The 25,105-nt window shown below is 44.4% G+C and overlaps 1 protein-coding gene across 1 annotated transcript; it reads left to right on the top strand.

Annotated features, from left to right (window-relative positions):
• Positions 1-47: 47 nt before the first annotated feature.
• LOC123729293 (ras-related protein Rab-38) lies at positions 48-24,631 on the top strand. The gene is made up of 3 exons (XM_045703999.1): positions 48-372; positions 7,858-8,138; positions 24,376-24,631. Exons 1-3 carry the CDS (start codon positions 174-176, stop codon positions 24,526-24,528), a joined length of 633 nt encoding a protein of 210 aa, XP_045559955.1. The 5' UTR covers positions 48-173; the 3' UTR covers positions 24,529-24,631.
• The last annotated feature ends 474 nt before the right edge of the window (positions 24,632-25,105 follow it).

Here is a 25,105-nt window from a genome sequence, read left to right as displayed (position 1 = left end):
CCTCGCGCTGAGCCCGGAGAGTCACAAGGTTCTGATGTTCACTTCTCTTCCCCACTTCTCTGGGCGTTCCTTCCGGATCGCTAGAGCGCACCGCTCCTCATTCTCACGCCTTATCTTCTCCCCCTCTCCCCTCACTGCGTATTAATGCTCTACCGTAGCGCTCCGTGGTCGCCATGCAGAACAACTACAAGGAGCACCTCTATAAGATTCTGGTAATAGGGGACCTGGGGGTGGGGAAGACTAGCATCATCAAGCGTTATGTTCACCAGAACTTCAGCCCCAACTACCGGGCCACGATAGGAGTGGACTTCGCCCTGAAGGTGCTTAACTGGGACCAAGAGACTGTTCGGCTACAGTTATGGGACATAGCAGGTAGGAGACTCATTACGCGTGACTCTAATGAAATGGGAACACGGCAGGCCCGTTTTGGTGTTATGCTATTTGGCCACTTGAAGTTCCAGGGTAAGACACGGGGAGGGAACTGTAGTGGTCTCAGGTCGGTGGTTCCGTTCACTACATACTAGTTTCTTTGGAGTGGTCATTTAGACTATCAAAAGGATTGGACTTGTATACTGACGGCCACGTACAGTATCAGACATGCGTATTATCGATGTTTCATAGGCCAACGATTCTGTTGGTGTGTATACGTTGGGAACCGTGGGCAGTTAAGGCCTATACACATACGGTGTTCATCGAACCTCGAGTGAGTGTCGGTTATTGGAGAAATTCCTCTGATGCACCCTGGACTGCTGCGCGCACTCTCCATCTCCAGTCCCATGCGCTCTGGCCTGTACAGTCATGTGTCTAGCACTCGTGAGGGAGATTTGGGTTCAGAATGGGCTTATTGTGATTAAGAACCGACAGGATTCTTCTGGGATCGGAAATGCCGTCTGCACCTTCTGCGGTGCAGCCTATTGTATTCAGAATAGCTTAATGCGTTGCTTCATTTAGGTACATTAAGAGGGATATTGTGTACTGTTTTCTCATGTCCTTTATTTAAATGGTTGTATTCCTTAATGAGACGTTATTGCAACGTCCCAGTCTTAAGTGTGGCTTTATATGGCCTCTGCTAAGATTCTCAACCTTTATGTTACAGGGGTTTTGACTGTTTACCCTGCCACTATATGATCAGACCATTCAAAGCTTTGGAATGAAACAGGTCTAGCAGCATTCTGTGCACCAACCAAAAAGTTGAGCCAGGAGAACTCATGTTGAAGTGGTCAACTTAAATTGAAAATAGGAGTGTGTCATGTGGATGGTTGCTCAGCTGATACTGTCAGTTGGTAGTCAGCTGATGTTAACTCAGACTGGAGTTTCTGCCTGGCCTGAACTAGCCTTGCTCCATTAATCATGCCCTGGTAGAATGTTACACCTAGGCCTGATCCCAGATGTACCTGTAGTCTAACCCTATGCACTTGTGGAGATCTGAGAGTATTTTACAGGTGGAAGATTCAGCATATTGCTTTTACAAATCAAATTCAATCAAACATGCGTGGGGCATAGGCTCTAGGCAGTGGTGGAAAAATTACCCATTTGTCTTGAGTAATAGTAAAGATGCTTTAATAGACAATGACTCAAGTGAATGTAACCCAGTAAAATACTACTTGAGAAAGTATTTGGTTTTTAAACATACTTTAAAATATATAAGTAGTCATTTCAAATTCCTTATATTAAGCAAACCAACGGTATGATGTTAAAAAAATGCGGATAGCCAGAGGCACACTTCAAACACAAATAATTGACAAACTAATAATTTGTGTTTAGTGAGTCTGCCAGATCGAAAGCGGTAGGGATGACCATGGATGTTCTCTTGATAAGCGTGAATTGGACCATTTTCCTGTCCTGCTAAGCATTCAAAATGTAACGATATCTCTTGCATGTCAGAGAAAATGTATGGAGTAAAAAGTAGATTATTTTCTTAAGGAATGTACGAAAGAAAAAAGTTGTCAAAAACATAAATAGTACAGTAATGTACAGACACCCCAAAAAACGACATTGTGAAAGTCAGAATTCACATTTCAGGACGTAACGTTCAAACATATCTTAACTTGATTGCTGACAGTCCCAAAATGTTTTGCATGTTAGCAATGGACTAATGAAACAAATAACGTAATATCGTTTTTGGGTGGAGTTTTCCTTTAAGTAGTACTTTAAAGTATTTTTGATGAAGTACTTTACACCACTGGGTCTAGGGGGGCCATTTGGGATTGGGCCCTATCAAAGACTATGGCCGTGAACAAACTGGTCAACAGCTTTGATAATGACTATAGAAGTCAGTGATAACGTCTGAACACACTGGTAAACAGCTTTGATAAGGACTATAGAAGTCAGTGATGGAAGAGGGATTCAGAGTAAAACATTCCACGTGTACTTATTACCCTGCTGTTAGCAGAGGAATTTACACACACTATGACCTCTCTCTTTCTCTCTCTCTCTGGTGGTCCCCCCTCTCCCTCACTCACTCCCCTTTTCTCTCCCTCTATCTCTATAATAATAGTTGTCTGTGTGAAATTCCTCATCAGACTCCTTTGTAATGTGAGTTATGCTGTCTTTGGAAAAACCATTACTACAGGTGCCCCGCATATTGACTCTGTACCGGTACCCCCTGTATATAGCCTCCACATTGACTCTGTACCGGTACCCTCTGTATATAGCCTCCACATTGACTCTGTACCGGTACACTCTGTATATAGCCTCCACATTGACTCTGTACCGGTACCCTCTGTATGTAGCCTCCGTATTGACTCTTTACCGGTACCCCCTGTATATAGCCTCCACATTGACTCTGTACCGGTACCCCCTGTATGTAGCCTCCATATTGACTCTTTACCGGTACCCCCTGTATATAGCCTCCACATTGACTCTGTACCGGTACCCCCTGTATGTAGCCTCCGTATTGACTCTTTACCGGTACCCCCTGTATATAGCCTCCACATTGACTCTGTACCGGTACCCCCTGTATGTAGCCTCCGTATTGACTCTGTACCGGTACCCCCTGTATATAGCCTCCACATTGACTCTTTACCGGTACCCCCTGTATGTAGCCTCCATATTGACTCTTTACCGGTACCCCCTGTATATAGCCTCCACATTGACTCTGTACCGGTACCCCCTGTATATAGCCTCCACATTGACTCTGTACCGGTACCCCCTGTATATAGCCTCCACATTGACTCTGTACCAGTACCCTCTGTATATAGCCTCCACATTGACTCTGTACCGGTACCCCCTGTATATAGCCTCCACATTGACTCTGTACCGGTACCCCCTGTATATAGCCTCCACATTGACTCTGTACCAGTACCCTCTGTATATAGCCTCCACATTGACTCTGTACCGGTACCCCCTGTATATAGCCTCCATATTGACTCTGTACCAGTACCCCCTGTATATAGCCTCCACATTGACTCTGTACCGGTACCCTCTGTATATAGCCTCCACATTGACTCTGTACCGGTACCCTCTGTATATAGCCTCCACATTGACTCTGTACCGGTACCCCCTGTATGTAGCCTCCACATTGACTCTTTACCGGTACCCCCTGTATGTAGCCTCCGTATTGACTCTGTACCGGTACCCCCTGTATATAGCCTCCACATTGACTCTGTACCGGTACCCCCTGTATATAGCCTCCACATTGACTCTTTACCGGTACCCCCTGTATGTAGCCTCCATATTGACTCTGTACCGGTACCCCCTGTATATAGCCTCCACATTGACTCTGTACCGGTACCCCCTGTATGTAGCCTCCGTATTGACTCTTTACCGGTACCCCCTGTATATAGCCTCCACATTGACTCTGTACCGGTACCCTCTGTATATAGCCTCCACATTGACTCTGTACCGGTAGACCCTGTATATAGCCTCCACATTGACTCTGTACCGGTAGACCCTGTATATAGCCTCCACATTGACTCTGTACTGGTAGACCCTGTATATACAGTGAGGGAAAAAGTATTTGATCCCCTGCTGATTTTGTATGTTTTCCCACTTACAAAGAAATGATCAGTCTATAATTTTAATGGTAGGTTTATTTGAACAGTGAGAGACAGAATAACAATAAAAAAATCCAGAAAAAAGCATGTCAAAAATGTTATAAATTGATTTGCATTTTAATGAGGGAAATAAGTATTTGACCCCTCTGCAAAACATGACTTCATCTTCAAATAATATTTTTGCAGGAATCTCCTGCAAAAAGAGAGATGATTGACAGCATAGAGGCCAACGTGGAGAGTGCTGAGGTCCACATAGATCGAGGGAAGGAACAGCTCCAGAGAGCCGCCTACTACCAGCAAAAGTCCCGTAAGAAGATGTGCATTCTGGCTATGGTCATGTCCATAGTACTGACCATACTAGGCATCATCATCTGGCAGGCCACCAAATGAGAAGAGAGACAACCCTCCTCTCTTTCACATCTTGGTGGCAAAACCCTTGTTGGCAATCACAGAGGTCAGATGTTTCTTGTAGTTGGCCACCAGGTTTGCACACATCTCAGGAGTGATTTTGTCCCAACTCCTCTTTGCAGATCTTCTCCAAGTCATTAAGATTTCGAGGCTGACATTTGGCAACTCGAACATTTAGCTCCCTCCACAGATTTTCTATGGGATTAAGGTCTGGAGACTGGCTAGGCCACTCCAGGACCTTAATGTGCTTCTTCTTGAGCCACTCCTTTGTTGCCTTGGTCGTGTGTTTTGGGTCATTGTCATGCTGGAATACCCATCCACGATCCATTTTCGATGCCCTGGCTGAGGGAAGGAGGTTCTCACCCAAGATTCGACGGTACATGGCCCCGTCCATCGTCCTTTTGATGCGGTGAAGTTGTCCTGTCCCCTTAGCAGAAAAACACCCCCAAAGCATAATGTTTCCACCTCCATGTTTGACGGTGGAGATGGTGTTCTTGGGGTCATAGGCAGCATTCCTCCTCCTCCAAACACGGCGAGTTGAGTTGATGCCGAAGAGCTCCATTTTGGTCTCATCTGACCACAACACTTTCACCCAGTTGTCCTCTGAATCATTCAGATGTTCATTAGCAAACTTCAGACGGGCATGTATATGTGCTTTCTTGAGCAGGGGGACCTTGTGTGCGTTGCAGGATTTCAGTCCTTCACGGCGTAGTGTGTTACCAATTGTTTTCTTGGTGACTAAGGTCCCAGCTGCCTTGAGATCATTGACAAGATCCTCCCATGTAGTTCTGGGCTGATTCCTCACCATTCTCGTGATCATTGCAACTCCACGAGGTGAGATCTTGCATGGAGCCCCAGGCCGAGGGAGATTGACAGTTCTTTTGTGTTTCTTCCATTTGCGAATAATCGCACCAACTGTTGTCACCTTCTCACCAAGCTGCATGGCGATGGTCTTGTAGCCCATTCCAGCCTTGTGTAGGTCTACAATCTTGTCCCTGACATCCTTGGAGAGCTCTTTGGTCTTGGCCATGGTGGAGAGTTTGGAATCTGATTGATTGATTGCTTCTGTGGACAGGTGTCTTTTATACAGGTAACAAACTGAGATTAGGAGCACTCCCTTTATTAAGAGTGTGCTCCTAATCTCAGCTCGTTACCTGTATAAAAGACACCTGGGAGCCAGAAATCTTTCTGATTGAGAGGGGGTCAAATACTTATTTCCCTCATTAAAATGCAAATCAATTTATAACATTTTTGACATGCGTTTTTCTGGATTTTCTGGTTGTTATTCTGTCTCTCACTGCTCAAATAAACCTAGCCTTCCCTGTAGCTCAGTTTGTAGAGCATGGTGTTTGCAACGCCAGGGTTGTGGGTTTGATTCCCACGGGGGGCCAGCACAGAATTTTTTTTATGAAATGTATGCATTCACTACTGTAAGTTGCTCTGGTTAAGAGCGTCTGCTAAATGACTAAAATGTAAATGTAAAATGTACCATTAAGCTTATAGACTGATCATTTCTTTGTCAGTGGGCAAACGTACAAAATCAGCAGGGGATCAAATACTTTTTTCCCTCACTGTAGCCTCCACATTGACTCTGTACCGGTAGAACCTGTATATAGCCTCCACATTGACTCTGTACTGGTAGACCGTGTATATAGCCTCCACATTGACTCTGTACTGGTAGAACCTGTATATAGCCTCCACATTGACTGTACTGGTAGAACCTGTATATAGCCTCCACATTGACTCTGTACTGGTAGAACCTGTATATAGCATCCACATTGACTCTGTACTGGTAGAACCTGTATATAGCCTCCACATTGACTCTGTACTGGTAGACCCTGTATATAGCCTCCACATTGACTCTGTACTGGTAGAACCTGTATATAGCCTCCACATTGACTTTGTACTTGTAAACCCTGTATATAGCCTCCACATTGACTCTGTACTGGTAGACCCTGTATATAGCATCCACATTGACTCTGTACTTGTAGACCCTGTATATAGCCCCGCTACTGTTATTTTACTGTTGATCTTGAATTATTCATGACTTTTATTTCTTATTTTTTTGTAAGTATTTTTCTTAACTGCATTGTTGGTTAAGGGCTTGTAATTAAGCATTGCACCTGTTGTATTCGGTGCATGTGACAAATAACATTTGATTTGATCTGTGTGTGGCGTGAGATGTACCCTGTCTGTCCACCTTGTCGTATTTTACCGGGAATGGTTTAGGAATGTGACCCTCCACGACTGTGACCAGGACTGTGTAGTGGACTCTTTGCCCTGAGGCTATAGGTAACTTTCATCTCAGTGGTGTTACCAGGGCTTGTGATATGGTATTAGGGTCAGGGGTGGTGTGGCAACTAGACACACATGTTCTATCACAAGGCCATGGTGTAGCGTCTACTACTACTGTCATTACTAACCAACAACACTGTGTCAGGTCAGGAGCGCTTTGGGAACATGACGAGGGTCTACTACTACTGTCATTACTAACCAACAACACTGTGTCAGGTCAGGAGCGCTTTGGGAACATGACGAGGGTCTACTACTACTGTCATTACTAACCAACAACACTGTGTCAGGTCAGGAGCGCTTTGGGAACATGACGAGGGTCTACTACTACTGTCATTACTAACCAACAACACTGTGTCAGGTCAGGAGCGCTTTGGGAACATGACGAGGGTCTACTACTACTGTCATTACTAACCAACAACACTGTGTCAGGTCAGGAGCGCTTTGGGAACATGACGAGGGTCTACTACTACTGTCATTACTAACCAACAACACTGTGTCAGGTCAGGAGCGCTTTGGGAACATGACGAGGGTCTACTACTACTGTCATTACTAACCAACAACACTGTGTCAGGTCAGGAGCGCTTTGGGAACATGACGAGGGTCTACTACTACTGTCATTACTAACCAACAACACTGTGTCAGGTCAGGAGCGCTTTGGGAACATGACGAGGGTCTACTACTACTGTCATTACTAACCAACAACACTGTGTCAGGTCAGGAGCGCTTTGGGAACATGACGAGGGTCTACTACTACTGTCATTACTAACCAACAACACTGTGTCAGGTCAGGAGCGCTTTGGGAACATGACGAGGGTCTACTACTACTGTCATTACTAACCAACAACACTGTCAGGTCAGGAGCGCTTTGGGAACATGACGAGGGTCTACTACTACTGTCATTACTAACCAACAACACTGTGTCAGGTCAGGAGCGCTTTGGGAACATGACGAGGGTCTACTACTACTGTCATTACTAACCAACAACACTGTGTCAGGTCAGGAGCGCTTTGGGAACATGACGAGGGTCTACTACTACTGTCATTACTAACCAACAACACTGTGTCAGGTCAGGAGCGCTTTGGGAACATGACGAGGGTCTACTACTACTGTCATTACTAACCAACAACACTGTGTGTGTGTGTGTGTGTGTGTGTGTCAGGTCAGGAGCGTTTTGGGAACATGACGAGGGTCTACTACCGTGAAGCCATGGGGGCGTTCATCGTTTTTGACATGACGCGGCCTTCCTCCTTCGAAGCCGTCACCAAGTGGAAGGAGGACCTGGACTCTAAACTCACACTGGCCAATGGGAAAAATGTGGCCGCTGTGCTACTGGCTAATAAGTGCGACCAGGGGCGGGACGTGCTGACCAACAACAGGATCCAGATGGAGAAGTTCTGTCTGGAGAATGGCTTTGTGGGATGGTACGAGACATCTGCCAAGGTGAGAACACGCATCCGCACACACACGCAATCACACACACAAAGTAGTTTCATGAAAACTTCTTATCACACCTACACACACTCACCTTCTACAGCTGTGGAATTTCACAGATGAACGAAAAGTGAGCACAGTCTGTTAGATCAAAGTCAAAACACAGACAGACACACTCGCTCAGACACGCTCGCTCACACACACACACTCACACACACACACTCACACACACACACATAACTCGCCTATCCTGACAACCCGTGTGCCAGTGGAGCTCAAAATTCTGAGAGTCAGAAGAAGGTGAAAGGTCGTTACCGTGGTTTACCAGATTTATGAGCTGCCTTTCATGCTGAAAGGTTGTACCTGTCCAGACGTTAGTTCAACATATACTTTCACCTATCCAGTGGGATTGATGAATGGGAGATGGAGAGGCCATTAGTAAGGGGACTACTCCTAGGAATGGAATGTAGTCTTCAGTCTCTAAACTCAAAAACAAGAGAGTGATTTAGACAGTGATGTAGAGAGTGGTGAAGAGTTGTGTTGAGTGGTGTAGTGAAGAGTTGTGTTGAGAGGGATGTAGAGAGTGATACAGAAAGATGTAGAGAATGGTGTAGAGTAAAGAAGATAGTGTGGTGTAGTGAATAGAGTGGTGTAGTGAGAGTGGTGTAGAGAGTAGAGAGTTGTTTAGAGAGAGTGGTGTAGAGAATAGAGAGTGGTGTAGAGAGTTGTTTAGAGAGAGTGGTGTAGTGTATAGAGTGGTGTATATAGTTGTAGTGAGAGTGGTGTAGTGAATAGAGTGGTGTAAAGTAGAGAGTGGTGTAGAGTGTCGTAAATAGTAGAGTGGTGTAGAGAATAGAGAGTGGTGTAGATAGTTGTTTAGAGAGAGAGGTGTAGAGAATAGAGTGGTGTAGAGAATTGTTTAGAGAGAGTGGTGTAGTGAATAGAGTGGTATAGAGAGTGGTGTAGAGAGTTGTTTAGAGAGAGTGGTGTAGAGAGTAGAGAGTTGTTTAGAGAGAGTGGTGTAGTGAATAGAGAGTGGTGTAGAGAGTTGTTTAGAGAGAGTGGTGTAGTGAATAGAGAGTGGTGTAGAGAGTTGTTTAGAGAGAGTGGTGTAGTGAATAGAGAGTGGTGTAGAGAATAGAGAGTGGTGTAGAGAATAGAGTGGTGTAGAGAATAGAGAGTGGTGTAGTGAATAGAGATTGGTATAGAGAGTGGTGGAGAGAGTGGTGTAGAGAGTAGAGAGTTGTTTAGAGAGAGTGGTGTAGTGAATAGAGAGTGGTGTAGAGAGTTGTTTAGAGAGAGTGGTGTAGTGAATAGAGAGTGGTGTAGAGTTGTTTAGAGAGAGTGGTGTAGAGAATAGAGAGTGGTGTAGAGAATAGAGAGTGGTGTAGAGAATAGAGAGTGGTGTAGAGAATAGAGAGTGGTGTAGAGAATAGAGAGTGGTGTAGTGAATAGAGATTGGTATAGAGAGTGGTGGAGAGAGTGGTGTAGAGAGTAGAGAGTTGTTTAGAGAGAGTGGTGTAGTGAATAGAGAGTGGTGTAGAGAGTTGTTTAGAGAGAGTGGTGTAGTGAATAGAGAGTGGTGTAGAGTTGTTTAGAGAGAGTGGTGTAGAGAATAGAGAGTGGTGTAGAGAATAGAGAGTGGTGTAGAGAATAGAGAGTGGTGTAGAGAATAGAGAGTGGTGTAGAGAATAGAGAGTGGTATAGAGAGTGGTGTAGAGAGTTGTTTAGAGAGAGTGGTGTAGAGAGTAGAGAGTTGTTTAGAGAGAGTGGTGTAGTGAATAGAGAGTGGTGTAGAGAGTTGTTTAGAGAGAGTGGTGTAGTGAATAGAGAGTGGTGTAGAGTTGTTTAGAGAGAGTGGTGTAGAGAATAGAGAGTGGTGTAGAGAATAGAGAGTGGTGTAGAGAATAGAGAGTGGTGTTGAGAATAGAGTGGTGTAGGGAGTGGAGTAGAGAATAGAGTGTGGTGTAGACAGTGGTGTAGAGAGTGGTGTAGAGAATAGAGAGTGGCGTAGAGAATAGAGTGGCGTAGAGAATAGAGTGGCGTAGAGAATAGAGTGGCGTAGAGAATAGAGTGGCGTAGAGAATAGAGTGGCGTAGAGAATAGAGGTGGCGTAGAGAATAGAGGTGGCGTAGAGAATAGAGTGGCGTAGAGAATAGAGTGGCATAGAGAGTGGGCGTAGAGAATAGAGAGTGGCGTAGAGAATAGAGAGTGGCGTAGAATAGAGAGTGGCGTAGAGGATAGAGAGTGGCGTAGAGGATAGAGAGTGGCGTAGAGGATAGAGAGTGGCGTAGAGGATAGAGAGTGGCGTAGAGAATAGAGAGTGGCGTAGAGAGGTGTGGAGAAGAAGATAAAGAGTGGCGTAGAGAATAGAGAGTGGTGTAGAGAGTGGTGTAGAGAATAGACAGTGGTGTAGAGAATAGAGAGTGGTGAAGCGGATAAAGAGTGGTGTAGAGAGTGGTGTAGGGAGTGGAGTAGAGAATAGAGAGTGGCGTCGACAGTAGAGAGTGGCGTCGACAATAGAGAGTGGCGTCGACAATAGAGAGTGGCGTCGACAATAGAGAGTGGCGTAGAGAATAGAGAGTGGCGTAGAGAATAGAGAGTGGCGTAGAGAATAGAGAGTGGCGTAGAGAATAGAGAGTGGCGTAGAGAATAGAGAGTGGTGTAGAGAGTGGTGTAGAGAATAAAGAGTGGCGTAGAGAATAAAGAGTGGCGTAGAGAATAGAGAGTGGTGTAGAGAATAGAGTGGTGTAGAGAATAGAGAGTGGTGTAGAGAATAGAGAGTGGTGTAGAGAATAGAGAGTGGTGTAGAGAATAGAGAGTGGTGTAGAGAATAGAGTGGCGTAGAGAATAGAGTGGCGTAGAGAATAGAGTGGCGTAGAGAATAGAGTGGCGTAGAGAATAGAGTAGCATAGAGAGTGGCGTAGAGAATAGAGAGTGGCGTAGAGGATAGAGAGTGGCGTAGAGGATAGAGAGTGGCGTAGAGGATAGAGAGTGGCGTAGAGGATAGAGAGTGGCGTAGAAAGGTGTGGAGAAGAAGATAAAGAGTGGCGTAGAGAATAGAGAGTGGTGTAGAGAGTGGTGTAGAGAATAGAGAGTGGTGAAGCGGATAAAGAGTGGTGTAGAGAGTGGTGTAGGGAGTGGAGTAGAGAATAGAGAGTGGCGTCGACAGTAGAGAGTGGCGTCGACAGTAGAGAGTGGCGTCGACAGTAGAGTGGCGTCGACAGTAGAGAGTGGCGTAGAGAATAGAGAGTGGCGTAGAGAATAGAGAGTGGTGTAGAGAATAGAGAGTGGTGTAGAGAATAGAGAGTGGTGTAGAATAGAGAGTGGTGTAGAGAATAGAGAGTGGTGTAGAATAAAGAGTGGCGTAGAGAATAGAGAGTGGCGTAGAGAATAGAGAGTGGCGTAGAGAATAGAGAGTGGCGTAGAGAATAGAGAGTGGCGTAGAGAATAGAGAGTGGTGTAGAGAATAGAGTGGTGAAGAGGATAAAGAGTGGCGTAGAGAATAGTGGTGTAGAGAAATGAGTGGTGAAGAGGATAAAGAGTGGCATAGAGAATAGAGTGGTGTAGAGAATAGAGATATTATAGAGTGGTGTAGAGAATAGAGAGTGGTGTAGAGAATAGAGTGGTGTAGAGAATAGAGTGGTGTAGAGAGTGGTGTAGAGAATAGAGAGTGGCGTAGAATAAAGAGTGGTGTAGATAATAGAGAGTGGTGTAGATAATAGAGAGTGGTGTAGAGAATAGAGAGTGGTGTAGAGAATAGAGTGGTGTAGAGAATAGAGAGTGGCGTAGAGAATAGAGAGTGGCGTAGAGAATAGAGAGTGGCGTAGAGAATAGAGAGTGGCGTAGAGAGTGGTGTAGAGAGTGGTGTAGAATAGAGAGTGGTGTAGAATAGAGAGTGGTGTAGAATAGAGAGTGGTGTAGAGAATCGAGAGTGGTGTAGAGGATAAAGAGTGGCGTAGAGAGTGGTGTAGAATAGAGAGTGGTGTAGAGAATAGAGTGGTGTAGAGAATAGAGTGGTGTAGAATAGAGAGTGGTGTAGAGAATAGAGTGGTGTAGAGAATAGAGTGGTGTAGAGAATAGAGTGGTGTAGAGAATAGAGAGTGGCGTAGAGAGTGGCGTAGAATAGAGAGTGGTGTAGAGAATAGAGAGTGGTGTAGAATAGACAGTGGTGTAGAATAGAGAGTGGTGTAGAATAGAGAGTGGCGTAGAGAATAGAGTGGTGAAGAGGATAAAGAGTGGCGTAGTGAATAGAGTGGTGAAGAGGATAAAGAGTGGCGTAGAGAATAGAGTGGTGTAGAGAGTGGTGTAGAGAATAGAGAGTGGTGTAGATAGTTGTTTAGAGAGAGAGGTGTAGAGAATAGAGAGTGGTGTAGAGAATAGAGAGTTGCGTAGATAGTTGTTTAGAGAGAGGGGTGTAGAGAATAGAGTGGTTTAGACAGTTGTTTAGAGAGTGGTGTAGTGAATAGAGAGTGGTATAGAGAGTGGTGTAGAGAGTTGTTTAGAGAGTGGTGTAGAGAGTAGAGAGTTGTTTAGAGAGAGTGGTGTAGTGAATAGAGAGTGGTGTAGAGTTGTTTAGAGAGTGGTGTAGAGAATAGAGAGTGGTGTAGAGAATAGAGTGGTGTAGAGAATAGAGAGTGGTGTAGAGAATAGAGAGTGGTGTAGGGAGTGGAGTAGAGAATAGAGAGTGGAGTAGAGAATAGAGTGTGGTGTAGACAGTGGTGTAGAGAGTGGCGTAGAGAATAGAGAGTGGCGTAGAGAATAGAGTGGCGTAGAGAATAGAGTGGCGTAGAGAATAGAGAGTGGCGTAGAGAGGTGTGGAGAAGAAGATAAAGAGTGGTGTAGAGAGTGGTGTAGAGAATAGACAGTGGCGTAGAGAATAGAGAGTGGTGTAGAGAATAGAGAGTGGCGTAGAGAGTGGTGTAGAATAGAGAGTGGCGTAGAGAATAGAGAGTGGCGTAGAATAAAGAGTGGTGTAGAGAATAGAGAGTGGTGTAGAGAGTGGTGTAGAGAATAGAGAGTGGTGTAGAGAATAGAGAGTGGTGTAGAGAATAGAGAGTGGTGTAGAGAATAGAGAGTGGCGTAGAGAATAGAGAGTGGCGTAGAGAATAGAGAGTGGCGTAGAGAATAGAGAGTGGCGTAGAGAATAGAGAGTGGCGTAGAGAATAGAGAGTGGCGTAGAGAATAGAGAGTGGCGTAGAGAATAGAGAGTGGCGTAGAGAATAGAGAGTGGCGTAGAGAATAGAGTGGCGTAGAGAATAGAGAGTGGCGTAGAGAATAGAGAGAGATGTTATAGAGTGGTGTAGAGAATAGAGTGGTGTAGAGAATAGAGTGGTGTAGAGAATAGAGAGGTGTAGAGAATAGAGAGTGGTGTAGAGAATAGAGAGTGGTGTAGAGAGTGGTGTAGAGAGTGGTGTAGAGAATAGAGAGTGGTGTAGAGAATAGAGAGTGGTGTAGAGAATAGAGAGTGGTGTAGAGAGTGGTGTAGAGAATAGAGAGTGGCGTAGAGAATAGAGAGTGGCGTAGAGAATAGAGAGTGGCGTAGAGAATAGAGAGTGGCGTAGAGAATAGAGAGTGGCGTAGAGAATAGAGAGTGGCGTAGAGAATAGAGAGTGGCGTAGAGAATAAAGAGTGGCGTAGAGAGTGGTGTAGAGAATAGAGAGTGGTGTAGAGAGTGGTGTAGAATAGAGTGGTGTAGAGAATCGAGAGTGGCGTAGAGGATAGAGAGTGGTGTAGAGAGTGGCGTAGAGAATAGAGAGTGGCGTAGAGAATAGAGAGTGGCGTAGAGAATAGAGAGTGGCGTAGAGAATAGAGAGTGGCGTAGAGAATAGAGAGTGGCGTAGAGAATAGAGAGTGGTGTAGAATAGAGAGTGGCGTAGAGAATAGAGAGGTGTAGAGAATAGAGTGGTGAAGAGGATAAAGAGTGGCGTAGAATAGAGAGTGGCGTAGAATAGAGAGTGGCGTAGAGAATAGAGAGTGGCGTAGAGAATAGAGAGTGGCGTAGAGAATAGAGAGTGGCGTAGAGAATAGAGAGTGGCGTAGAGAATAGAGAGTGGCGTAGAGAATAGAGAGTGGGCGTAGAGAATAGAGAGTGGCGTAGAGAATAGAGAGTGGCGTAGAGAATAGAGAGTGGCGTAGAGGATAAAGAGTGGCGAAGAGGATAAAGAGTGGCGAAGAGGATAAAGAGTGGTGTAGAGGATAAAGAGTGGTGTAGAGGATAAAGAGTGGCGTAGAGAATAGAGAGTGGTGTAGAGAATAGAGAGTGGTGTAGATAGTTGTTTAGAGAGAGAGGTGTAGAGAATAGAGAGTGGTGTAGAGAATAGAGAGTGGCGTAGATAGTTGTTTAGAGAGAGGGGTGTAGAGAATAGAGAGTGGTGTAGAGAATAGAGAGTGGTGTAGAGAGTTGTTTAGAGAGAGTGGTGTAGAGAGTAGAGAGTTGTTTAGAGAGTGGTGTAGTGAATAGAGAGTGGTGTAGAGTTGTTTAGAGAGAGTGGTGTAGAGAATAGAGAGTGGTGTAGAGAATAGAGTGGTGTAGAGAATAGAGAGTGGTGTAGGGAGTGGAGTAGAGAATAGAGAGTGGAGTAGAGAATAGAGTGTGGTGTAAACAGTGGTGTAGACAGTGGTGTAGACAGTGGCGTAGAGAATAGAGTGGCGTAGAGAATAGAGTGGCGTAGAGAATAGAGAGTGGCGTAGAGAATAGAGAGTGGCGTAGAGAATAGAGAGTGGCGTAGAGAATAGAGAGTGGCGTAGAGGATAGAGAGTGGCGTAGAGGATAGAGAGTGGCGTAGAGGATAGAGAGTGGCGTAGAGGATAGAGAGTGGCGTAGAGGATAGAGAGTGGCGTAGAGAGGTGTGGAGAAGAAGATAAAGAGTGGCGTAGAGAATAGAGAGTGGTGTAGAGAGTGGTGTAGAGAATAGAGAGTGGCGTAGAGAATAGAGAGTGGTGTAGAGAATAGAGAGTGGTGAAGCGGATAAAGAGTGGTGTAGAGAGTGGTGTAGGGAGTGGAGTAGAGAATAGAGAGTGGCGTCGACAGTAGAGAGTGGCGTCGACAGTAGAGAGTGGCGTCGACAGTAGAGAGTGGCGTCGACAGTAGAGAGTGGCGTAGAGAATAGAGAGTGGCGTAGAGAATAGAGAGTGGCGTAGAGAATAGAGAGTGGCGTAGAGAATAGAGAGTGGCGTAGAGAATAGAGAGTGGCGTAGAGAATAGAGAGTGGCGTAGAGAATAGAGAGTGGCGTAGAGAATAGAGAGTGGCGTAGAGAATAGAGAGTGGCGTAGAGAATAGAGAGTGGGCGTAGAGAATAGAGAGTGGGCGTAGAGAATAGAGAGTGGCGTAGAGAATAGAGAGTGGGCGTAGAGAATAGAGAGTGGCGTAGAGAATAGAGAGTGGCGTAGAGAATAGAGAGTGGCGTAGAGAATAGAGAGTGGCGTAGAGAATAGAGAGTGGCGTAGAGAGTGGTGTAGAATAGAGAGTGGTGTAGAATAGAGAGTGGTGTAGGATAGAGAGTGGTGTAGAATCGAGAGTGGTGTAGAGAATCGAGAGTGGTGTAGAGGATAAAGAGTGGCGTAGAGAATAGAGAGTGGCGTAGAGAATAGAGAGTGGTGTAGAGAGTGGTGTAGAGAATAGAGAGTGGTGTAGAGAGTGGTGTAGAATAGAGAGTGGTGTAGAGAATAGAGTGGTGAAGAGGATAAAGAGTGGCGTAGAATAGAGAGTGGCGTAGAGAATAGAGAGTGGCGTAGAGAATAGAGAGTGGCGTAGAGAATGGAGAGTGGCGTAGAGAATGGAGAGTGGCGTAGAGAATGGAGAGTGGCGTAGAGAATAGAGAGTGGCGTAGAGAATAGAGAGTGGCGTAGAGAATAGAGAGTGGTGTAGAATAAAGAGTGGCGTAGAGAATAGAGAGTGGTGTAGAAAATAGAGTGGTGAAGAGGATAAAGAGTGGTGTAGAGAATAGAGAGAGATATTATAGAGTGGTGTAGAGAGTTTTAGTGATGTAGAGTGATATAGAGAGGGATATATAGACGTGTTAGTGACGTAGAGAGTGATAGTGATGTAGAGAGTTTTATATAGGGCTTGTTATAGAGAACAGACAAGTCCTTGAGCCTTTCAGTAGTTGAGTTCTCAAGTCCATCTCCCCGAAGGTTACATTACATCTTAGTGGAAATTCTAGATGATGCAAATTACTTATTTTCTCAGAAAGAGCTTTGTGTGTGTGTGTGTGTCATGTGCCTGCTATTAGATAAAGCCCCCTCTGTTACATGAACCCATTCTGAATTGAAGTGTGTGTTTATAGTTGTATGTCTGTATTGTTTGTGGTGATATAAGTCTATTACAGGAGTCTACGAACAAGCTCTTGTTCTGATAAAAGGTCATGTAAGAGATTATTAAAGAGGTCTCTCTCTCACTGTGTATATGTGGTAATGTAAGAGGTTATTAGAGAGGTCTCTCTCTCTCTCACTGTGTGTATATGTGGTAATGTAAGAGGTTACCTCTTACATCTAGATGTTCCGCTAGCGGAACACCGCTCCTATATCCAATGATAGGCGTGGCGCGAATGACAAATTCCTCGAAAATCCGAAAACTTCCATTTTTCAAACATATGACTATTTTACACCATTTTAAAGACAAGACTCTCCTTTATCTAACCACACTATCCAATTTCAAAAAGGCTTTACAACGAAAGCAAAACATTAGATTATGTCAGGAGAGTACCCAGCCAGAAATAATCAGACACCCATTTTTCAAGCTAGCATATAATGTCACAAAAACCAAAACCACAGCTAAATGCAGCACAAACCTTGATGATCTTCATCAGATGACACTCCTAGGACATTATGTTATACAATACATGCATGTTTTGTTCAATCAAGTTCATATTTATATCAAAAACCAGCTTTTTACATTAGCATGTGACGTTCAGAACTAGCATTCCCACCGAACACTTCCGGTGAATTTACTAAATTACTCACGATAAACGTTCACAAAAAACATAACAATTATTTTAAGAATTATAGATACAGAACTCCTTTATGCAATCACGGTGTCCGATTTTAAAATAGCTTTTCGGTGAAAGCACATTTTGCAATATTCTGAGTAGATAGCCCGGCCATCACAGGCTAGCTATTTTGACACCCACCAAGTTTGGTACTCACCAAACTCAGATTTACTATAAGAAAAATTGGATTACCTTTGCTGTTCTTCGTCAGAATGCACTCCTAGGACTTCTACTTCAACAACAAATGTTTGTTTGGTTCCAAATAATCCATAGTTATATCCAAATAGCGGCGTTTTGTTCATGCGTTCAAGACACTATCCGAAGGGTAACGAAGGGTGACGCGCCGGCGCGTATTGTGACAAAAAAATTCAAAATATTCCATTACCGTACTTCGAAGCATGTCAAACGCTGTTTAAAATCAATTTTTATGCTATTTTTCTCGTAAAATAGCGATAATATTCCGACCGGGAGTCGTTGTTTTCGTTCAAAGACTGAAAATGTAAAATGGCCTCTTCACGTGCACGTACGCACCCATCTCATTGTTCTCAGATCGACCACTATCCAAATGCGCTACTGTTTTTCAGCCATGGACTGCAGAGTCATCATTCAACGTTCTGGCGCCTTATGGGAGCCTTAGAAAGTATCACGTTACAGCAGAGATGCTCTGTTTTAAATAAAGAGGCTAAAGAAGGCCAAGAAATGGTCAGAGAGGGCACTTCCTGTTTGGAATCTTCTCAGGTTTTGGCCTGCCATATGAGTTCTGTTATACTCACAGACACCATTCAAACAGTTTTAGAAACTTTAGGGTGTTTTCTATCCAAATCAAACAAAATTATATGCATATTCTAGTTTCTGGGCAGGAGTAATAAACAGATTAAATCGGGTACGTTTGTTATCCGGCCGTGAAAATACTGCCCCCTATCCATAACAGGTTAACCTGTTAGGGCTAGGGGGCAGTATTGACACGGCTGGATAAAAACATACCCGATTTAATCTGGTTACCACTCCTACCCAGTAACTAGAATATGCATATACTTATTACATATGGATAGAAAACACCCTAAAGTTTCTAAAACTGTTTGAATGGTGTCTGTGAGTATAACAGAACTCAAATGGCAGGTCAAAACCTGAGAGATTCCTTTACAGGAAGTGGCCTGTCTGACCATTTCTTGAACTTCTTTTCCATCTCTATCTTTTACTAAGGATCTCTGCTCTAACGTGACACTTCCCACGTCGTCCATAGGCGCTCAGAGCCCGGGAAAAAACAGAATGTCGTCATTCCAGCCCCAGGCTGAAACACATTATCGCCTTTCTCAAGTGGCCGATCAAGGGACTCTGGGCTTATGCACGTGACCCGACCGCCCCCGCCTTTGTGATTTTTTTCCTCTGTTTGCCGAAAAGGAGATTCCCTGTCGGAATATTATCGCTTTTCTACGAGAAAAATGGCGTAAAAATTGATTTTAAACTGCGGTTGACATGCTTCGAAGTACGGTAATGGAATATTTAGAATTTTATTGTCACGAATTGCGCCATGCGCGCGACACTTCTTTACCATTTCGGATAGTGTCTGGAACGCACTAACAAAACGCCGCTATTCGGATATAACGATGGATTATTTTGGACCAAACCAACATTTGTTATTGAAGTAGCAGTCCTGGGTGTGCATTCTGACGAAGACCACAAAAGGTAATCAAACTTTTATAATAGTAAATATGATTATGGTGAGTGCTAAACTTGCCGGGTGTCTAAATAGCGAGCCCGTGATGCCTGGGCTATGTACTTAGAATATTGCAAAATGTGCTTTCACCAAAAAGCTATTTTAAAATCGGACATATCGAGTGCATAGAGGAGGTCTGTATCTATAATTCTTAAAATAATTGTTATGCTTTTTGTGAACGTTTATCGTGAGTAATTTAGTAAAATGTTAGCGAATTCCCCGGAAGTTTGCGGGGGTATGCTAGTTCTGAACGTCACATGCTAATGTAAAAGCTGGTTTTTGATATAAATATGAACTTGATTGAACAAAACATGCATGTATTGTATAACATAATGTCCTAGGGTTGTCATCTGATGAAGATCATCAAAGGTGAGTGCTGCATTTAGCTGTCTTCTGGGTTTTGGTGACATTATATGCTGGCTTGAAAAATGGGTGTCTGATTATTTCTGGCTTGGTACTCTGCTGACATAATCTAATGTTTTGCTTTCGTTGTAAAGCCTTTTTGAAATCGGACAGTGTGGTTAGATTAACGAGAGTCTTGTCTTTAAATAGCTGTAAAATAGTCATATGTTTGAGGAATTGAAGTAATAGGATTTTTAAGGTTTTGAAAATCGCGCCACAGGCTGCAAGTGGCTGTTACGTAGGTGGGACGCAAGCGTCCCACCTAGCCCATAGAGGTTAAAGAGGTCTCTCTCTCACTGTGTGTATATGTGGTAATGTAAGAGGTTATTAAAGAGGTCTCTCTCTCACTGTGTATATGTGGTAATGTAAGAGGTTATTAAAGAGGTCTCTCTCTCTCTCACTGTGTATATGTGGTAATGTAAGAGGTTATTAAAGAGGTCTCTCTCACTGTGTATATGTGGTAATGTAAGTGGTTATTAGAGAGGTCTCTCTCTCTCTCACTGTGTGTGTATATGTGGTAATGTAAGTGGTTATTAGAGAGGAAGTCGGCTGCAGACTCCACTATGTCAAATCCTGATGAGCAAGCTGATAAAGGCCCTCATGAATATTCAATATTCATCTAATTAATTCTGCTGCTCAGCTCACCACGTGATCAGAAGAAGAAGAAGTGTGTGTGTGTGTGTGTGTGTGTGTGTGTGTGTGTGTGTGTGTGTGTGTGTGTGTGTGTGTGTGTGTGTGTGTGTGTGTGTGTGTGTGTGTGTGTGTGTCGCTGGCGAAGCAGCTGCTGGAGGCCTGAAATATTCTAAAATCAGACTGGAGACTTTTATCCCTGTCTTAATGTTCTTCATCTCATTGACTTGTCATTAGTGATCACTGAGCCTGTCCTCTACTGACTTGAACCCATAGTTCACCTCAGCCTCGAAGGCTTCATTACAGAAACCACACCACCATATAAACATACGGATTTATGTTTTGGTCTCATTATCAAACAGTTGCAACTAGAGGTCGCCGTACGGCATGGCCGATTAATTAGGGCCGATTTCAAGTTTTCATAACAATCGGTAATCAATATTTTGGGGACCGATTATGGCCGATTACATTGCGCTCCACGAGGAGACTGCGTGGCAGGCTGACTACCTGTTACACGAGTGCAGCAATGAGCCAAGGCAAGGTGCTAGCTAGCATTAAACTTATCTTATAAAAAACAATCCATCTTAACATAATCACTAGTTAACTACACATGGTTGATGATATTACTAGTTTAACTAGCGTGTCCTGCGTTGCATATAATCAATGCGGTGCCTGTTAATTTATCATCGAATCACAGTCTGCTTCGCCAAACGGGTGATGATTTAACAAGCACATTCACCAAAAAAACACTGTCGTTGCACCAATGTGTACCTAACCATAAACATCAATGCCTTTCTTAAAGAGGTTATTAAAGAGGTCCCGCTCTTAGAGGTTATTAAAGAAGTCCCGTGTGGCTCAGTTGGTAGAGCATGGTGTTTGCAACGCCAGGGTTGTGGGTTTGTTTCCCACGGGGGACCAGTACGGGATTTTTTTATTTATTTTTTAATGGATGAAATGTTAATTTCTAAAATGTAATGTAAATGTTAAAATCAATACACAAGTATATATTTTTAAACCTATTTTTAAACCTGCATATTTAGTTAAAAGAAATGAATGTTAGCAGGCAATATTAACTAGGGAAGTTGTGTCACTTCTCTTGCATTCTGTGCAAGCAGAGTCAGGGTATATGCAGCAGTTTGGGCCGCCTGGCTCGTTGCTAACTGTGTGAAGACTATTTCTTCCTAACAACGACCGTAATTAGCTTTCCAGAATATTACATAATTATGACATAACATTGAAGGTTGTGCAATGTAAGAGCAATATTTAGACTTATGGATGCCACCCGTTAGATAAAATACGGAACGGTTCTGTATTTCACTGAAAGAGTAAACTTTTGTTTTTGAAATGATAGTTTCCGGATTTGACCATATTAATGACCAAAGGCTTGTATTTCTGTGTGTTTATTATATTATAATTAAATCTATGATTTGATATTTGATAGAGCAGTCTGACTGAGCGGTGGTAGGCAGCAGCAGGCTCGTAAGCATTCATTCAAACAGCACTTTCCTGCATTTGCCAGCAGCTCTTCGCAATGCTTGAAGCACAGCGCTGTTTATGACTTCAAACCTATCAACTCCCGAGATTAGGCTGGAAATACTAAAGTACCTATTAGAACATACAATAGTCAAAGGTATATGAAATACAAATGGTATAGAGAGAAATAGTCCTAATAACTACAACCTAAAACTTCTTAACTGGGAATATTGAAGACTCATGTTAAAAGGAACCACCAGCTTTTATATGTTCTCATGTTCTGAGCAAGGAACTTAAACGTTAGCTTTTTTACATGGCACATATTGCACTTTTACTTTCTTCTCCAACACTGTTTTTGCATTATTTAAACCAAATTGAACATGTTTCATTATTTTTTTGAGACTAAATAGATTTTATTGATGTATTATATACTGCTCAAAAAAATAAAGGGAACACTTAAACAACACATCCTAGATCTGAATGAAAGAAATAATCTTATTAAATACTTTTTTCTTTACATAGTTGAATGTGCTGACAACAGAATCACACAATAATAATCAATGGAAATCCAATTTATCAACCCATGGAGGTCTGGATTTGGAGTCACACTCAAAATTAAAGTGGAAAACCACACTACAGGCTGATCCAACTTTGATGTAATGTCCTTAAAACAAGTCAAAATGAGGCTCAGTAGTGTGTGTGGCCTCCACGTGCCTGTATGACCTCCCTACAACGCCTGGGCATGCTCCTGATGAGGTGGCGGATGGTCTCCTGAGGGATCTCCTCCCAGACCTGGACTAAAGCATCCGCCAACTCCTGGACAGTCTGTGGTGCAACGTGGCGTTGGTGGATGGAGCGAGACATGATGTCCCAGATGTGCTCAATTGGATTCAGGTCTGGGGAACGGGCGGGCCAGTCCATAGCATCAATGCCTTCCTCTTGCAGGAACTGCTGACACACTCCAGCCACATGAGGTCTAGCATTGTCTTGCATTAGGAGGAACCCAGGGCCAACCGCACCAGCATATGGTCTCACAAGGGGTCTGAGGATCTCATCTCGGTACCTAATGGCAGTCAGGCTACCTCTGGCGAGCACATGGAGGGCTGTGCGGCCCCCCAAAGAAATGCCACCCCACACCATGACTGACCCACCGCCAAACCGGTCATGCTGGAGGATGTTGCAGGCAGTAGAACGTTCTCCACGACGTCTCCAGACTGTCACGTCTGTCACGTGTGCTCAGTGTGAACCTGCTTTCATCTGTGAAGAGCACAGGGCGCCAGTGGCGAATTTGCTAATCTTGGTGTCCTCTGGCAAATGCCAAACGTCCTGCACGGTGTTGGGCTGTAAGCACAACCCCCACCTGTGGACGTCGGGCCCTCATACCACCCTCATGGAGTCTGTTTCTGACCGTTTGAGCAGACACATGCACATTTGTGGCCTGCTGGAGGTCATTTTGCAGGGCTCTGGCAGTGCTCCTCCTGCTCCTCCTTGCACAAAGGCGGAGGTAGCGGTCCTGCTGCTGGGTTGTTGCCCTCCTACGACCTCCTCCACGTCTTCTGATGTACTGGCCTGTCTCCTGGTAGCGCCTCCATGCTCTGGACACTACGCTGACAGACACAGCAAACCTTCTTGCCACAGCTCGCATTGATGTGCCATCCTGGATGAGCTGCACTACCTGAGCCACTTGTGTGGGTTGTAGACTCCGTCTCATGCTACCACTAGAGTGAAAGCACCGCCAGCATTCAAAACTGACCAAAACATCAGCCAGGAAGCATAGGAACTGAGAAGTGGTCTGTGGTTACCACCTGCAGAACCACTCCTTTATTGGGGATGTCTTGCTAATTGCCACCTGTTGTCTATTCCATTTGCACAACAGCATGTGAAATTTATTGTCAATCAGTGTTGCTTCCTAAGTGGACAGTTTGATTTCACAGAAGTGTGATTGACTTGGAGTTACATTGTGTTGTTTAAGTGTTCCCTTTATTTTTTTGAGCAGTGTATATATATAAAATCTGCCAATTTAATCAGTATCGGCTATTTTTGGCCATCCAATAATCGGTATCGGTGTTGAAAAACCATAATCGGTCTACCTCTAATTGCAATAGTTAAGAGATACAGATGAGCTCGTGAGTGTGTATGTGGGTGAGTGAGTGTCTGTGAGTGCCCTGGATCTTCAACTTTTAGTTCATAGCATCAAAACGTCACACTGGCACTACTGAGGAGTCATACACTCAGAGCCACAAACATACACCTCAGAGCCACAAACATACACCTCACAGCCACAAACATACACCTCACAGCCACAAACATACACCTCACAGCCACAAACATACACCTCACAGCCACAAACATACACCTCACAGCCACAAACATACACCTCACAGCCACAAACATACACCTCACAGCCACAAACATACACCTCACAGCCACAAACATACACCTCACAGCCACAAACATACACCTCACAGCCACAAACATACACCTCTCAGCCACAAACATACACCTCACAGCCACAAACATACACCTCACAGCCACAAACATACACCTCACAGCCACAAACATACACCTCACAGCCACACAGAAACACAACCAACATACTCACACGTACTGTAAGCAGTGGTCTTGGACAGTAATTCATCACAGTATTTTCCCCTCTCCCCTTATGCCTCTCTCTCTCTCTTCCGCTCTTTCTCTTTTTCTCTCTCTTCCTCTCTCTCTCTTCCCTCTCTCTCCCTCTCTCACTTCTGCTCTCTCTCACTTCTGCTCTCTCTCTCTCTCTCTCTGCTCTCTCTCTCTCTCTGCTCTCTCTCTCTCTTCTGCTCTCTCTCTCTCTTCTGCTCTCTCTCTCTCTTCTGCTCTCTCTCTCTCTCTCTTCTGCTCTCTCTCTCTCTCTCTTCTGCTCTCTCTCTCTCTCTCTCTCTCTCTCTCTCTCTCTGCTCTCTCTCTCTTCTGCTCTCTCTCTCTCTCTTTCAATCTCTCTCTCTTCTGCTCTCTCTCTCTCCTTCTCTCTCCTCTCTCCTTCTCTCTCTCTAGGAGAATATGAATATAGATGAAGCAGCCAACTGTCTGGTGAAGCACATCATCGCCAACGAGAATGATATCATCCAATCAGAAGTCCCTGACACCGTCTCTCCACAATTAAACTCTGACAGGGGTGGGACATGTTCCTCCTGTTTCAAATCATAGAACAGCTCCACCACCATCACTACACACACCACCATCACTACACACACCACCATCACTACACACACCACCATCACTACACACCACCACCATCACTACACACCACCACCATCACTACACACCACCACCATCACTACACACCACCACCATCACTACACAAAAAACACCATCACTACACACACCACCACCACTACACACACCATCACCATCACTACACAAAAAACACCATCACTAGACACACCACCATCACTACACACACCACCACCATCACTACACACACCACCACCATCACTACACACACACCACCATCACTACACACACACCACCATCACTACACACACACCACCATCACTACACACACCACCATCACTACACACCACCACCATCACTACACACCACCACCATCACTACACACACCACCACCGTCACTACACACACCACCACCGTCACTACACACACCACCACCGTCACTACACACACCACCACCGTCACTACACACACCACCACCGTCACTACACACACCACCACCGTCACTACACACACCACCATCACTACACACACCACCATCACTACACACACC

This window comes from Salmo salar, chromosome ssa20, assembly GCF_905237065.1.
Source record: "Salmo salar chromosome ssa20, Ssal_v3.1, whole genome shotgun sequence".
Lineage (NCBI taxonomy): Eukaryota > Metazoa > Chordata > Actinopteri > Salmoniformes > Salmonidae > Salmo > Salmo salar.
Note: the sequence above shows the minus strand (reverse complement) of the source record. Positions and strands in the feature narration are given on the sequence as shown.